The sequence below is a fragment of the Cololabis saira genome, chromosome 7, assembly GCF_033807715.1.
Source record: "Cololabis saira isolate AMF1-May2022 chromosome 7, fColSai1.1, whole genome shotgun sequence".
Lineage (NCBI taxonomy): Eukaryota > Metazoa > Chordata > Actinopteri > Beloniformes > Belonidae > Cololabis > Cololabis saira.
The window spans coordinates 5,848,354-5,863,254 of NC_084593.1; the positions used below are offsets into that span (position 1 = coordinate 5,848,354).

At 40.5% G+C, this 14,901-nt stretch overlaps 1 protein-coding gene across 1 annotated transcript in view; it reads left to right on the forward strand.

Moving 5' to 3' along the window:
• fat2 (FAT atypical cadherin 2) overlaps window positions 1-14,901 on the forward strand; it is a 228,217-nt gene that overhangs the window by 172,117 nt on the left and 41,199 nt on the right. Inside the window, 3 exon segments of the mRNA XM_061726486.1 lie at window positions 1,606-1,803; window positions 3,840-4,440; window positions 5,894-6,094. Coding sequence (XP_061582470.1) covers window positions 1,606-1,803; window positions 3,840-4,440; window positions 5,894-6,094 — 1,000 coding nt within the window.

Consider the following 14,901-nt stretch of genomic DNA (forward strand, 5'->3'; position numbering starts at 1 on the left):
GTTCCATTCTTGAAACCATTAACTCTGTATTGTTTATGCTTTCATGCCAGCGTCTCCTGAAGCACGCAGAGGTTTTTAGATTGATAACCTGTTTTGTAACGCAACACTGGTTTCTATTAATATCACTGTATTAGACTATAAAAACCAGCTCACAGCCGCTCGGAGATGAGATGAGATTGGTAATTCATCATAGCAAAGACGTGAAGATTCTTCTCTTTTCTCTTTTGTGAATTTGCTCTTTCGGTACTGAAGTTGTGAAATGACAAACATTTAACAATGTTAGTTGGATTTGGAGACTCTGCCGTGCAGATGTGATTTGAAAAAACTGGATGTCGTCTATCATTCTGCCTTGCGGTTTGTAACTGGTTCACGTGCACGTACACATCGTTGTAATTTGTATCAAATGGTTGAATGGACTTCACTGAGTCTAAGGAGAAAAACACATATGTTAATATTTGTTGCAAAAGCATTTATGGGTAAACTACCGCTGTACATATCCAATTTATTAAAATATTACTCTAGTACGGGGTCGGCAACCCGCGGCTCTAGAGCCGCATGCGGCTCTTCAGCGTCGCCCTAGTGGCTCCTGGATCTTTTTAAAAATGTTTGACCTTTTTTTCATTTTTTCTTCTTTTTTTCATTTTTTTCTCTTCTTTTCTCTTTTTTCCTCTTTTTCTTTTTTCTTTTTTTTTCTCTTTTTTTCTTCCTTTTTCTTTTCCTTTTTAATCTCGACATTTGGACTTTTTTCTCGAAATTTTGACTTTTTTCTCAACATTTCGACTTTTTTCTCAACGTTTCAACTTTTTTTTTCCCGAGATTGTACTTCAACATTAATCTCGACTTTTTTATCGATATTTCGACTTTTTTCTCAATATTTCGACTTTTTTCCACGAAATCTTGATTATTTCCTTGACATTTTGACTTTTTTCTCGAACTGCATAATGAAAAAGAATTTTTTCCCCCAGTTCTAACTAATATAGAAACATGCAGCATGTGTTGCCTTCATTCTAAGGCTGATACAAGACTTTTCATTTTTTGCGGCTCCAGACATATTTGTTTTTTGTGTTTTTGGTCCAATATGGATCTTTAAACATTTTGGGTTGCCGACCCCTGGTATAGTAGCTATAACACTAGATCATCAGAGAAAATTCTCCTCATGTTCCAGCACTGGAACAGAGTTGGTAAATCAGCCTTTTCCTTTTCTGCACCGCAAGCTTGGAATGAGCTACAAAACATACTCAACTTGAAATATTTACCCTCTCTTAACGTTTTTCAAACACTTTAAAATCAGTTTTCACAGAACAATGTCATTGTTTTTAATCAAATGCCATTATTTGTCATGAATTCTTTTTAGCTTTCTGATCCTTGTATGTTTTATGTTTCTTTGTTTCTTGTTTTGATATGTTTTTATTTTTTTGTAAATTTACTTGTCCTTGTATGTATTTTCTTTTATATGAAACTGAATTTTTTTTTCTGCTGCCATCTTGACCAGGACTCCCTGGCAGAAGAGATATTGTATCTCAATGGGACTTTCCTGGATAAATAAAGGATAAATAAAAAAAAAATGTCAACTCAAAGCTGAAGTGACTGAACTTGTTCCCGCAGGAGGGCGAGTCCGCCGGCAGCAGCTTCCTCCAGCTCGTGGTGACGGATAAAGACACGCCCAAGAACGGGCCGCCTTTCTCCTTCCACATCGTCAGCGGCAACGAGGACCGGCGTTTCCATGTGGACCAGGGGGGCCTGCTGTCGCTCTCTGCTCCGCTCAAGAAGAAGAGCAAACCCCAGCATCTACTCAAGATACAGGCCAGTCGTCTTTGCTTCTTCACCCGTCTCTTAACTCTGTCCTTGTCTCTTTTTTACATGCACTTTGTTCCCACTGGGAGAAAAAATAACTCTCTTCTAAGAAACAAATTATTATTTTTTCATCATTTGTAATATCTTTCCTGCATTTAAACTGTTTAATATGAATAAAGTTAACTTGTCACAATTGTACGGAAGAGTATTTGGGCCGTGCAGGAAAAAAATATTTGATAGGAGAAGATTTTTTTTTTTTTATTGTGCACTTCGAGAAAAAAGTCAATGTTGAGAAAAAAGTCAAAATGTTGAGATTAATGTTGAAATACAATTTCAAGTTAAAGTCAAAATTCTGTGTATAAAGTCGGAATTTCGAGAATAACGTTGAAATACATTTCGACTTTTTCTCGAAATTGTATTTCAACATTAATCTCGACATTTCGAATTTTTTCCTCAACATTTTGACTTTTTTCTCGACATTTTGACTTTTTTCTTAACATTTCGACTTTTTTCTCGAAGTGCATAATGAAAAAAAAACCTTCCTCCTCTAAAATATTATTTTTATTTTTCTCCTGCCTGGCCCTGATACTGTTCCATTTGTTCCAATTGTCCACTAGAAATGTCATCAAAGGTGTTTTGAAGTTGTTCTCAAATTAATTTCTGTTCTCCAACAATCTTCGAGTCCGTGATGATTCCTGAATTGTTTAATCACCTCCTTCAACTGTAAGTTTGTTTGTTACCAGAGAGTTGAATTGATCTCATTTAGGGTCAGTAACGGTATTAGTGTCTCCAGTGGTAACTGTATCTGTTGGATATGGTAAAAGTGAAAAGAGGTTATGAAAAAAAGGATGGATGCCCAGAGTTAGGACCATAGATATTCACAACAGTGACCATTACATGACGTATGGAAGCCTCGACTATTATAGATCTGCCATTAGGATCGTTGTAGTTGGGTTATAAACAAAGCAAATGTTTTTATTAGGACTGGGACTCGATTAAAAAGATTAATCGAATTGATTACAGGCTTTGTAATTAATGAATCACAATTAATCGCAATTTGATCGCATATCAATTTTAGACCTGAGAACAATGAGATTTCCTTTTTTTTGTTTGTTTCAAATGGATTTTTGTATACGAGTGAATGATTGACTAGCGAAAACATATGTTCAATTTATGAAACTGTTTATTTTTATCAAGGTGATGCTTCACCAAGAACAAATCAGTGCAATTTGCTATAAAATGCAGTAAATTAAATATATGCAGTATGCACATTGAATGAGACAGGTAGCCTATAGTCAAGGACCTTCTGTAAACAACACTTAAATATAACAAAATACTTTCAACTGTTTCAAGTACATTCCAGAACATGGAAACACATTAGAAAACAGAGCACGCTTCCATCCATCCGTTTTTTTAAACTAAACTTCCCATCCACGGGACCAACGAGACCCTTTTCGTCTGCAACTTCATCTTTAACGTGTGTGGTAACAACTTAGCTTGTGTTATGACGACGGCTGCACTTCGCTGTAACACTAATGCACGTTGGTTGCAGAACCCATATATATATATATATATATATATATATATATATATATATATATATATATATATATATATATATGTGTGTGTATGTATATATATATATATATATATATATATATATATATATATATATATATAAAATCTATGGCAGAACCATAGTGGGAGTCCACGTAAGTGTCATAACTCTCTCGGTGCGTCCGAAATGCCATACTAAAAAGTATACTTAATTTCGGCACACTTTTGAGTAAATATCAGTAAATATCAGTAAATATCATAAGGGTGGAAGTATGTGATTTCGGACGCAGCCTCTCTCTCTCAAGGGTCTGGTTGGTTGGTGCGCCGTCCGTGTGAAGGTCGTCCCGTGAGAAACGTTCCGAGGGGAAAAACCTAATGTGATTAAAATGCGCTATTTTTTTTAGCACGCTATTTTTTCTGTAATTAATTAATCGAAATTAACGCGCTAAAGTCCCAGCCTTAGTTTTTATGTGTTAATACTTCTGCAGGTGACGGATAGCGGCCACCCTCCCCTGTCTTCCATCTGTGTGGTCAACATCAACGTGACGGAGCAGAGCAAGTATCCTCCCTCCGTCCTGCCCCTGGAGGTTTTCATCACCACCGCAGGGGGCTTGTTCGCCAACAGGGTCGTGGGCCGGGTCCACGCGTCGGACCAAGACCTGCAGGACGTTCTGACCTACAAACTGTTGTCGCAAAGCCCCGACGATGAAAGGTTCTCCATCGATGGGACTGACGGCAAGATCTGGGCCGATGAAAGTCTGGAGGAGGGCTCGTACGCCCTGAACGTCAGCGTGAGCGACGGGAAGTTCAGCGTGTGGACCGGGGTCCGGGTCCACGTGTGGGCGGCGGACCAGCGGGCCCTGGACTCCGGCCTGACGCTGGAGCTGGCCGGGATCTCCCCGGAGGAGTTCCTGGGAGATCACTGGAGAGGTCTGCAGCGCAGCCTGGGCCAGGCCCTGGACCGGCCCAGGCAGGAACTGTACCTGGCCAGCCTGCAGCAGCCGCCCGGCGCCGGCGTCCTGCAGGCCCTGCTGGTGCTGAAGCCTCGGGACGGACCGGCACGCTCCTTTCCAACCCATAAACTTGCAGGTCAGCAATCGGCATGACTACCAAGTCGATAAATCAGTAATCATAACTAGGGCTGCAACGATTCGTTATCGACAAAAATCGATAATGAAAATTGTCGACAATGAATTCCATTGTCGACAATTGTCGCCAGACGTGTTTTTCCAACGGAGTAAAGCGTCTCATTTCAATACAATCTCTGCCGAGAGTCGCGCATGCACGATAGCGTCTCAGCAGCTGTGGGTAATAAAACTTCAAAAGTTTGGGAGCCTTTTTAAGACGTGTTTAAGACAAGAATTACGAAAGTAAAGTCGTAATGTTGCTAGAATAAAGTCGTAATAGAATAAAGTTGTAATATTACGAGAATAAAGTCATAAAATTACGAGAATAAAGTCTTAACATTACGAGATAAAGTCGTAATATTACGAGAATAAAGTCGTAAAATTACGAGAATAAAGTCTTAACATTACGAGATAAAGTCGTAATATTATGAGAATAAAGTCGTAATATTACGAGAATATAATACGGCTCTAGTGCCATCTTTCTTTCTTCTTATTATCATTTGCCACATAATTAAAGCAACCTCATACTAAATTAAAACAAAAAAATTACTAACTATCCGATTAGTCGACTAATCGTTTCAATAGTCGGTGACTAGTCGACTATTAAAATAGTCCTTAGTTGCAGCTAGGCCTGTGTTGAAAAAATCGATTTCCCAATTCTCATATTAATTCCTAAAAATCGATTCATATGTCTAAAGATCGACTTTTGTTTTTTTCTTTTACTTATTTATGTTTTTTTTCATCATTACATTACAAATTTTGGTTATTTTTTTGTTTATCCCCAAAAAAGTAATGTTTTGTTGGACACGAGAATAACTGGTGCCATGTTTTTGCCTTTAAATATGTTTAAAGGTATGAAAACATTAAAGTGTTAGGTTATAACTGCATAAATTGTTTATATTTCATTACTTTATATACTGTCTTGGGGTTACATTTGCAAAAAATGCTAAAAACCAAATGCTCAAAAATTTAAAACCAAAATAGACCGAAAATGGAACAAATAAAAACGGACTGTGGGAAAAAATAAAACCGATTTCATCCGTCTCTGTTTCCTCCCTGGATCTGTTTGATAATTCTGACCCACGATGTTTCTGTTTCAGTTCTATCAGCATTCTGGGAGCTGATTGGTCCTTACAGCATCATTAGCTGCAATACTTGCTGTTTAATCTCAATATAATACTAGTATTAATATGTTGCAGAACTACAGTCATATAATTCATGCAACAGCTCAAAAAATAGTTTTATTAACAGTAACCCAAATCAATATCGGATCGAATCAAAGCGTGATAATCGATTCTGAATCTTAAGAATCGGAATCGAATCGATTCTTGACATTTAGAATCGATCCCCAGCCCTAGTTGCAGCCCTAGTCATAGCGATGTGTGCAATGTGTGACGCTGAACTCTTTGCTGCAGGGATTATCTCGGACATCGAGGACGCCCTGGGCCTCAGCAACCTCCGCGTGAGCCACAACGGATGTCTGGGCACGGGCTGTCCTCCGCGCGGCTGCAGGAACGCAGTGCTGTTGTCGGGGGAGAAACTGAGCCATTTCACCACCGCCAGAGCCGGTTACATCACCCCGCAGCACGCCTGGGAGAGCGTCTGTCCCTGCAACGGTACGTCACTTTGTATGCGTGTGCACGGGCTCCTGAGCTGCAGGAGCGCCGGCGACTCGAAGTGTGCGTACGGGGAGTCGTTTGAGTGCATTACCAGAGAAGAAACATGGAAGTTATCCAGCAGGAAGGAAGATTTGTAGGATCACCGTCTTTTCCCCCTGAAGATCAGGAAGATTCTGCAGCATCAGTGGAAGCAACACTTCTCAGACCTGATCCAGTTCCAAACCGTCAAATCAAATAAAAAAACATCTGATTTTAAGATTAATTCATCAGAACGACATGAAAAAATAAAATAAAACAGATCGTCATTTATCTAAAACAAACATTAGAAACTGTAACCTCAACATGAATACTTCATTTTAGCCTCTATAAGCCATTGATCAGGGGTCGGCAACCCAAAATGTTGAAAGAGCCATATTGGACCAAAAACACAAAAAACAAATATGTCTGGAGCCGCAAAAATTTAAAAGTCTTGTATGAGCCTTAGAATGAAGGCAAATGGCAAAAGGAGAAACGTCGAGAAAAAAGTCGAAATGTCGAGAAAAAAGTCGAATTGTGGAGTAAAAAGTCAAAATTTCAAGAAAAAAGTAGAAATGTCGAGAATAAAAAGGAAAGGAAGAAAAAAGAGAAAAAAGGAAAAAGAAAAGGAAAAAGGAAAAAAAGATAAAAAAGAAGAAAAGAAGAAATAAAAAGAGAAAAAAAGAAAAAAAGGAGAGAAAAAACAAAAAAAGAAGAAAGAAAAGAAGAAATAAAAAGAGAAAAAAAGAAAAAAAATGAGAAAAAAAGAAGAAAAAAGGAAGAAAAAAAGAGGAAAAAAAAGGAAAAAGAGAAGAAAAAAAGGAAAAAAGAAGAAAAAAATTAATAAAAAGAGATAAAAAAAGAAAAAAAAGGAAAAGAAAAAAAGAGGAAAAAAAGAAGAAAATAAAGGAAAAAAAAGGTCAAACCTTTTTGAAAAAGCTCCAGGAGCCACTAGGGCGGCGCTAAGGAGCCGCATGCAGCTCTGGAGCCGCGGGTTGCCGACCCCTGGACTAGATGTACTTGGCCCTCCCACTCGCTGTTTTGTGACGTTATCTCAGTTTTTGTTCGATGAGGAAAATGATTAGTTTTCACCTGTGGTTGTATTTAGTCCAGGTAAGTACCTCTTCTAAATATCCTAACGTGTAAGACACTAGAATGGAAGAGGAGGTTGCAATTTCTTCGACAAGAGTGTACTTCTCTGTGGAACAGCCGTGTTCGTGTAGGCACCACAGTCATGCATAATGCATGGATGCATAGTGGCGGAGAATGAAATCCTGCACGCTGAGTCTTTCATGCAGAGACACAGCTGTCTGCTTCGGTTTCAAGGCCCGGGCAAAGACTACATATATATTCTAATGTCCTGATGCATAAAACCATACATATGAGGGTGCACTTGTTTTACATGACTGTAACAAGCACAGCGACAGGAAATATTGGATGAAGTCTTCTTTATTTTATCTGCATTGTAACAAAAGTGCACATGGATAAAAGATAAAGCAGATGCAGGAAGAAGAACAGAGACTAAAATGAAGAAGGAGTAGTATTTGTACCTTTCCAGGTGACTGGAATACCAAGCAGTCACCTTCACAAGACTCCAGAGAGGTCTGCAGGAAGTGTGATTAATACTTAAGTCAGGTATGTTGGGCCTAAAGCCACAGTTTGATATTTTTGCGATTGACCAGGTAACTTATGCCGAACACACATCGGACTCCAGAATAAGTTCAGCTCAGAGTTTGGGGGATTAAATCACTCCCACACCTTCAAATGCATCAGGTGAAGGTCAAGAGCTTTAATGTTCAGTCGGACATAAATTGCACGAATCAAACGTGCACCAAATTGGAAAGTGAAACCTCACCAATACTCATTTCCTGCTGGCATTTCTGACTTTGTTTGATTCAACTTGTCAGTCTTTTGAGTAACTTTGTGATCGAAAAGTAAATGTAGGACAACAAAGACAGCTGATACTGACATAGTTCATCTCTCTTTGGCTTTTCCCACTTCTACACGACATAATTTCACTTTACGTGTGTTGCACAACTCAACTTTATTTATATAGCATCTATTACAACACAAATTATCTCTAGGCGCTTTCAAAAGACCCAGAACATAAACCCCCAAGCAGAGGTGTCAAGTAACGAAGTACAAATACTTTGTTACCTTACTTAAAGGAGCATGAGGCTCCTTTTAAGGAATGAGACTCTCTAGCGCCACCCTTCACCACGACGGCCGTTGGGGGTACTGCAGCCAACAGTGAAGCCGGCACGGGAGAACGGGGAGAACGCGCATGCAGCGTCATGTGACGTCACATCCGCAGCCCAGCGTGGGAAATTCGGAGTCCGAATTGCAGCACATTTTGCAGCACACAGCCTGTTCAAGGCAAAGGAGAGATACACTAGAGGAATCATTCTTTTTGGTTTGGAACGCTTCATCTGACATTATTACTAGAAAACTTAAAATGTATACGAATTTTTTTCATAAATCCTGCCTCAATCCTGCCTCATGCTCCTTTAAGTAGAAATTTTGGTTATCTATACTTCACTGGAGTAATTATTTTTCAGACGACTTTTTACTTTTACTCCTTACATTTTCATGCAATTATCTGTACTTTTTACTCCTTACATTTTCACACAATTATCTGTACTTTTTACTTCTTACATTTTAAAAACAGCCTCGTTACTCTATTTCATTTCGGCCTTTAATAAAAACTATCCAGTTAAATTGCTCCATCCGGATAGAGTGAATTTGGTTGTGGTTGGATGAGAAGTATAAACATAATACCATTCCGACATCCTATTGGTTTGTACGCGTCTGCTCTCTGAAACACATGTTAATGCTCAATAGTACACATATATGGTTCTTTAATATATTTATACTAATATACATTCATTTTCAATGGCTTTTGTCCTTAATGGCTTTTTTCCCCCTTACATTACTTTTACTTTTATACTTTAAGTAGTTTTGAAACCAGTACTTTTATACTTTTACTTGAGTAAAAAACTTGAGTTGATACTTCAACTTCTACAGGAGTATTTTTAAACTCTAGTATCTATACTTCTACCTGAGTAATGAATGTGAATACTGAAGACACCTCTGACAATGACAGGTAAAACTCCCCTAGTGGGAGAAAAACCTTAAGCCAAACAGTGGCAAGAAAAACGTCCCTTTAGGAGGAAAGAAACCTGGACCAGGACCTGGAGTAAACAGTAATGTTTTTATTCTGATTTAAAGGATCTACAGTTGCAGCAGACCTCAGGTCTACAGGAAGTTTGTTCCACCGGTGAGGAGCAGAATAACTGAACACTGCCTCACCTTGCTTGGTTCTGGTTCTGGAACCACAACAAACCAGATCCAGAAGACCTAAGGGGTCTGGGAGCTTCATAGGGAACTAACAGATCAACCATGTATTTTGGTCCAAGACCATTCAGGTCTTTGTAGACCAGCAGTAAGATTTTAAACTCTATCCTTTGACTCACTGGAAGCCAGTGTAGTGATTTCATGACCGGTGTAATGTGGTCCAGTTTCCTGGTGTAATATGGTCCAGTTTCCTGGTGTAATATGGTCCAGTTTCCTGGTGTAATATGTTCCAGTTTCCTGGTGTAATATGGTCCAGTTTCCTGGTGTAATATGGTCCAGTTTCCTGGTGTAATATGGTCCAGTTTCCTAGTGTAATATGGTCCAGTTTCCTGGTCCAGTTTCCTGGTGTAATATGGTCCAGTTTCCTGGTATAATATGGTCCAGTTTCCTGGTGTAATATGGTCCAGTTTCCTGGTGTAATATGGTCCAGTTTCCTGGTGTAATATGGTCCAGTTTCCTGGTGTAATATGGTCCAGTTTCCTGGTGTAATATGGTCCAGTTTCCTGGTGTAATATGTTCCAGTTTCCTGGTGTAATATGGTCCAGTTTCCTGGTGTAATATGGTCCAGTTTCCTAGTGTAATATGGTCCAGTTTCCTGGTCCAGTTTCCTGGTGTAATATGGTCCAGTTTCCTGGTGTAATATGGTCCAGTTTCCTGGTGTAACATGGTCCAGTTTCCTGGTATAATATGGTCCAGTTTCCTGGTGTAATATGGTCCAGTTTCCTGGTGTAATGTGGTCCAGTTTCCTGGTGTAATATGGTCCAGTTTCCTGGTGTAACATGGTCCAGTTTCCTGGTGTAATATGGTCCAGTTTCCTGGTGTAATATGGTCCAGTTTCCTGGTGTAATATGGTCCAGTTTCCTGGTGTAATATGGTCCAGTTTCCTGGTGTAACATGGTCCAGTTTCCTGGTATAATATGGTCCAGTTTCCTGGTATAATATGGTCCAGTTTCCTGGTGTAATATGGTCCAGTTTCCTAGTGTAATATGGTCCAGTTTCCTGGTCCAGTTTCCTGGTGTAATATGGTCCAGTTTCCTGGTGTAATATGGTCCAGTTTCCTGGTGTAACATGGTCCAGTTTCCTGGTATAATATGGTCCAGTTTCCTGGTGTAATATGGTCCAGTTTCCTGGTGTAATGTGGTCCAGTTTCCTGGTGTAATATGGTCCAGTTTCCTGGTGTAACATGGTCCAGTTTCCTGGTGTAATATGGTCCAGTTTCCTGGTGTAATATGGTCCAGTTTCCTGGTGTAATGTGGTCCAGTTTCCTGGTGTAATATGGTCCAGTTTCCTGGTGTAATATGGTCCAGTTTCCTGGTGTAATATGGTCCAGTTTCCTGGTGTAATATGTTCCAGTTTCCTGGTGTAATATGGTCCAGTTTCCTGGTGTAATATGGTCCAGTTTCCTGGTGTAATATGGTCCAGTTTCCTGGTCCAGTTTCCTGGTGTAATATGGTCCAGTTTCCTGGTGTAATATGGTCCAGTTTCCTGGTGTAACATGGTCCAGTTTCCTGGTATAATATGGTCCAGTTTCCTGGTGTAATATGGTCCAGTTTCCTGGTGTAATGTGGTCCAGTTTCCTGGTGTAATATGGTCCAGTTTCCTGGTGTAACATGGTCCAGTTTCCTGGTGTAATATGGTCCAGTTTCCTGGTGTAATATGGTCCAGTTTCCTGGTGTAATATGGTCCAGTTTCCTGGTGTAATATGGTCCAGTTTCCTGGTGTAACATGGTCCAGTTTCCTGGTATAATGTGGTCCAGTTTCCTGGTATAATATGGTCCAGTTTCCTGGTGTAATATGGTCCAGTTTCCTGGTATAATATGGTCCAGTTTCCTGGTGTAATATGGTCCAGTTTCCTGGTGTAATATGGTCCAGTTTCCTGGTGTAATATGGTCCAGTTTCCTGGTGTAATATGGTCCAGTTTCCTGGTGTAATATGGTCCAGTTTCCTAGTGTAATATGGTCCAGTTTCCTGGTCCAGTTTCCTGGTGTAATATGGTCCAGTTTCCTGGTATAATATGGTCCAGTTTCCTGGTGTAATATGGTCCAGTTTCCTGGTGTAATGTGGTCCAGTTTCCTGGTGTAATATGGTCCAGTTTCCTGGTGTAATATGGTCCAGTTTCCTGGTGTAATATGGTCCAGTTTCCTGGTGTAATATGGTCCAGTTTCCTGGTGTAATATGGTCCAGTTTCCTGGTGTAATATGGTCCAGTTTCCTGGTGTAATATGTTCCAGTTTCCTGGTGTAATATGGTCCAGTTTCCTGGTGTAATATGGTCCAGTTTCCTAGTGTAATATGGTCCAGTTTCCTGGTCCAGTTTCCTGGTGTAATATGGTCCAGTTTCCTGGTGTAATATGGTCCAGTTTCCTGGTGTAACATGGTCCAGTTTCCTGGTATAATATGGTCCAGTTTCCTGGTGTAATATGGTCCAGTTTCCTGGTGTAATGTGGTCCAGTTTCCTGGTGTAATATGGTCCAGTTTCCTGGTGTAACATGGTCCAGTTTCCTGGTGTAATATGGTCCAGTTTCCTGGTGTAATATGGTCCAGTTTCCTGGTGTAATATGGTCCAGTTTCCTGGTGTAATATGGTCCAGTTTCCTGGTGTAATATGGTCCAGTTTCCTGGTGTAATACGGTCCAGTTTCCTGGTGTAATATGGTCCAGTTTCCTGGTGTAACATGGTCCAGTTTCCTGGTATAATATGGTCCAGTTTCCTGGTATAATATGGTCCAGTTTCCTGGTGTAATATGGTCCAGTTTCCTAGTGTAATATGGTCCAGTTTCCTGGTCCAGTTTCCTGGTGTAATATGGTCCAGTTTCCTGGTGTAATATGGTCCAGTTTCCTGGTGTAACATGGTCCAGTTTCCTGGTATAATATGGTCCAGTTTCCTGGTGTAATATGGTCCAGTTTCCTGGTGTAATGTGGTCCAGTTTCCTGGTGTAATATGGTCCAGTTTCCTGGTGTAACATGGTCCAGTTTCCTGGTGTAATATGGTCCAGTTTCCTGGTGTAATATGGTCCAGTTTCCTGGTGTAATGTGGTCCAGTTTCCTGGTGTAATATGGTCCAGTTTCCTGGTGTAATATGGTCCAGTTTCCTGGTGTAATATGGTCCAGTTTCCTGGTGTAATATGTTCCAGTTTCCTGGTGTAATATGGTCCAGTTTCCTGGTGTAATATGGTCCAGTTTCCTAGTGTAATATGGTCCAGTTTCCTGGTCCAGTTTCCTGGTGTAATATGGTCCAGTTTCCTGGTGTAATATGGTCCAGTTTCCTGGTGTAACATGGTCCAGTTTCCTGGTATAATATGGTCCAGTTTCCTGGTGTAATATGGTCCAGTTTCCTGGTGTAATGTGGTCCAGTTTCCTGGTGTAATATGGTCCAGTTTCCTGGTGTAACATGGTCCAGTTTCCTGGTGTAATATGGTCCAGTTTCCTGGTGTAATATGGTCCAGTTTCCTGGTGTAATATGGTCCAGTTTCCTGGTGTAATATGGTCCAGTTTCCTGGTGTAACATGGTCCAGTTTCCTGGTATAATGTGGTCCAGTTTCCTGGTATAATATGGTCCAGTTTCCTGGTGTAATATGGTCCAGTTTCCTGGTATAATATGGTCCAGTTTCCTGGTGTAATATGGTCCAGTTTCCTGGTGTAATATGGTCCAGTTTCCTGGTGTAATGTGGTCCAGTTTCCTGGTGTAATATGGTCCAGTTTCCTGGTGTAATATGGTCCAGTTTCCTGGTATAATATGGTCCAGTTTCCTGGTGTAATAGGGTCCAGTTTCCTGGTGTAATACGGTCCAGTTTCCTGGTGTAACATGGTCCAGTTTCCTGGTGTAATATGGTCCAGTTTCCTGGTGTAACATGGTCCAGTTTCCTGGTGTAATATGGTCCAGTTTCCTGGTGTAATATAGTCCAGTTTCCTGGTGTAATATGGTCCAGTTTCCTGGTGTAATATGGTCCAGTTTCCTGGTGTAATGTGGTCCAGTTTCCTGGTGTAATGTGGTCCAGTTTCCTGGTGTAATATGGTCCAGTTTCCTGGTGTAATATGGTCCAGTTTCCTGGTGTAAAATGGTCCAGTTTCCTGGTGTAATATGGTCCAGTTTCCTGGTATAATATGGTCCAGTTTCCTGGTGTATTGTGGTCCAGTTTCCTGGTGTAATATGGTCCAGTTTCCTGGTGTAATATGGTCCAGTTTCCTGGTGTAATATGGTCCAGTTTCCTGGTATAATATGGTCCAGTTTCCTGGTGTATTGTGGTCCAGTTTCCTGGTGTAATATGGTCCAGTTTCCTGGTGTATTGTGGTCCAGTTTCCTGGTGTAATATGGTCCAGTTTCCTGGTGTAATATGGTCCAGTTTCCTGGTGTAATATGGTCCAGTTTCCTGGTGTAATATGGTCCAGTTTCCTGGTGTAATATGGTCCAGTTTCCTGGTGTAATATGGTCCAGTTTCCAGGTGTAATATGGTCCAGTTTCCTGGTGTAAAATGGTCCAGTTTCCTGGTGTAATATGGTCCAGTTTCCTGGTGTAATACGGTCCAGTTTCCTGGTTTAATGTGGTCCAGTTTCCTGGTGTAATATGGTCCAGTTTCCTGGTGTAATGTGGTCCAGTTTCCTGGTGTAATGTGGTCCAGTTTCCTGGTGTAATGTGGTCCAGTTTCCTGGTGTAATATTGTCCAGTTTCCTGGTTTAATATGGTCCAGTTTCCTGGTGTTTGTAAGGACTCTTGTTAAGGCCTGTAAAGATGCCATTGCAATAATCCAACCTACTGAAAATGAATGCATGAATAAGTTTTTCCATGTCTTGTTTAGACAGAATCCCCTTAATTCTAGCAATGTTTTTAGGCAGATTTAGTGATAAACTTTAGATGGCTGTTGAAGTTCAGGTCTGAGTCAATAATTACACCCAGCACATCTCTGTCCTGTTATGTCTGAACGAAAAACACGCAATAAGTGAGAACACTTTGAGCTGTGAATATGACGGGTAGTTTCCTTGACAGCAGCGGCGCCACCTCATCCACTTATCTCCAACGGCTCGCGTTGGCGTTTCTGTAATAAAGGTCAGCTCCAGGCTCTCGGGGGACGGACAATCACTGTCTTGTGTGGAACTAAAGTTCCCTGAAACGTTTTCTGACACTTATTGCCAGCGTCTCCTGAGTGTGCTGCTTCCTCTGTGGTCTGAAGGGTTTCAAAGGTTTGGTGGTGCAGAGCTGAGAAAGACAGTCAGGAGACACACACACGTCTTAAAAGGAAACTCAAACGGTGTTCAAACACTGTTTTCCCTTTAACACTCAAAAATTGTTTTATTCTCTAGGTAAGTATCTAGACCAGCGGCTGGCAACCCAATATGTTGAAAGAGCCATATTGGACCAATAACACAAAAAACAAATATGTCTGGAGCCGCAAAAAATGAAGTCTTTTATCAGCCTTAGAATGAAGGCAAATGGCGAAAGGC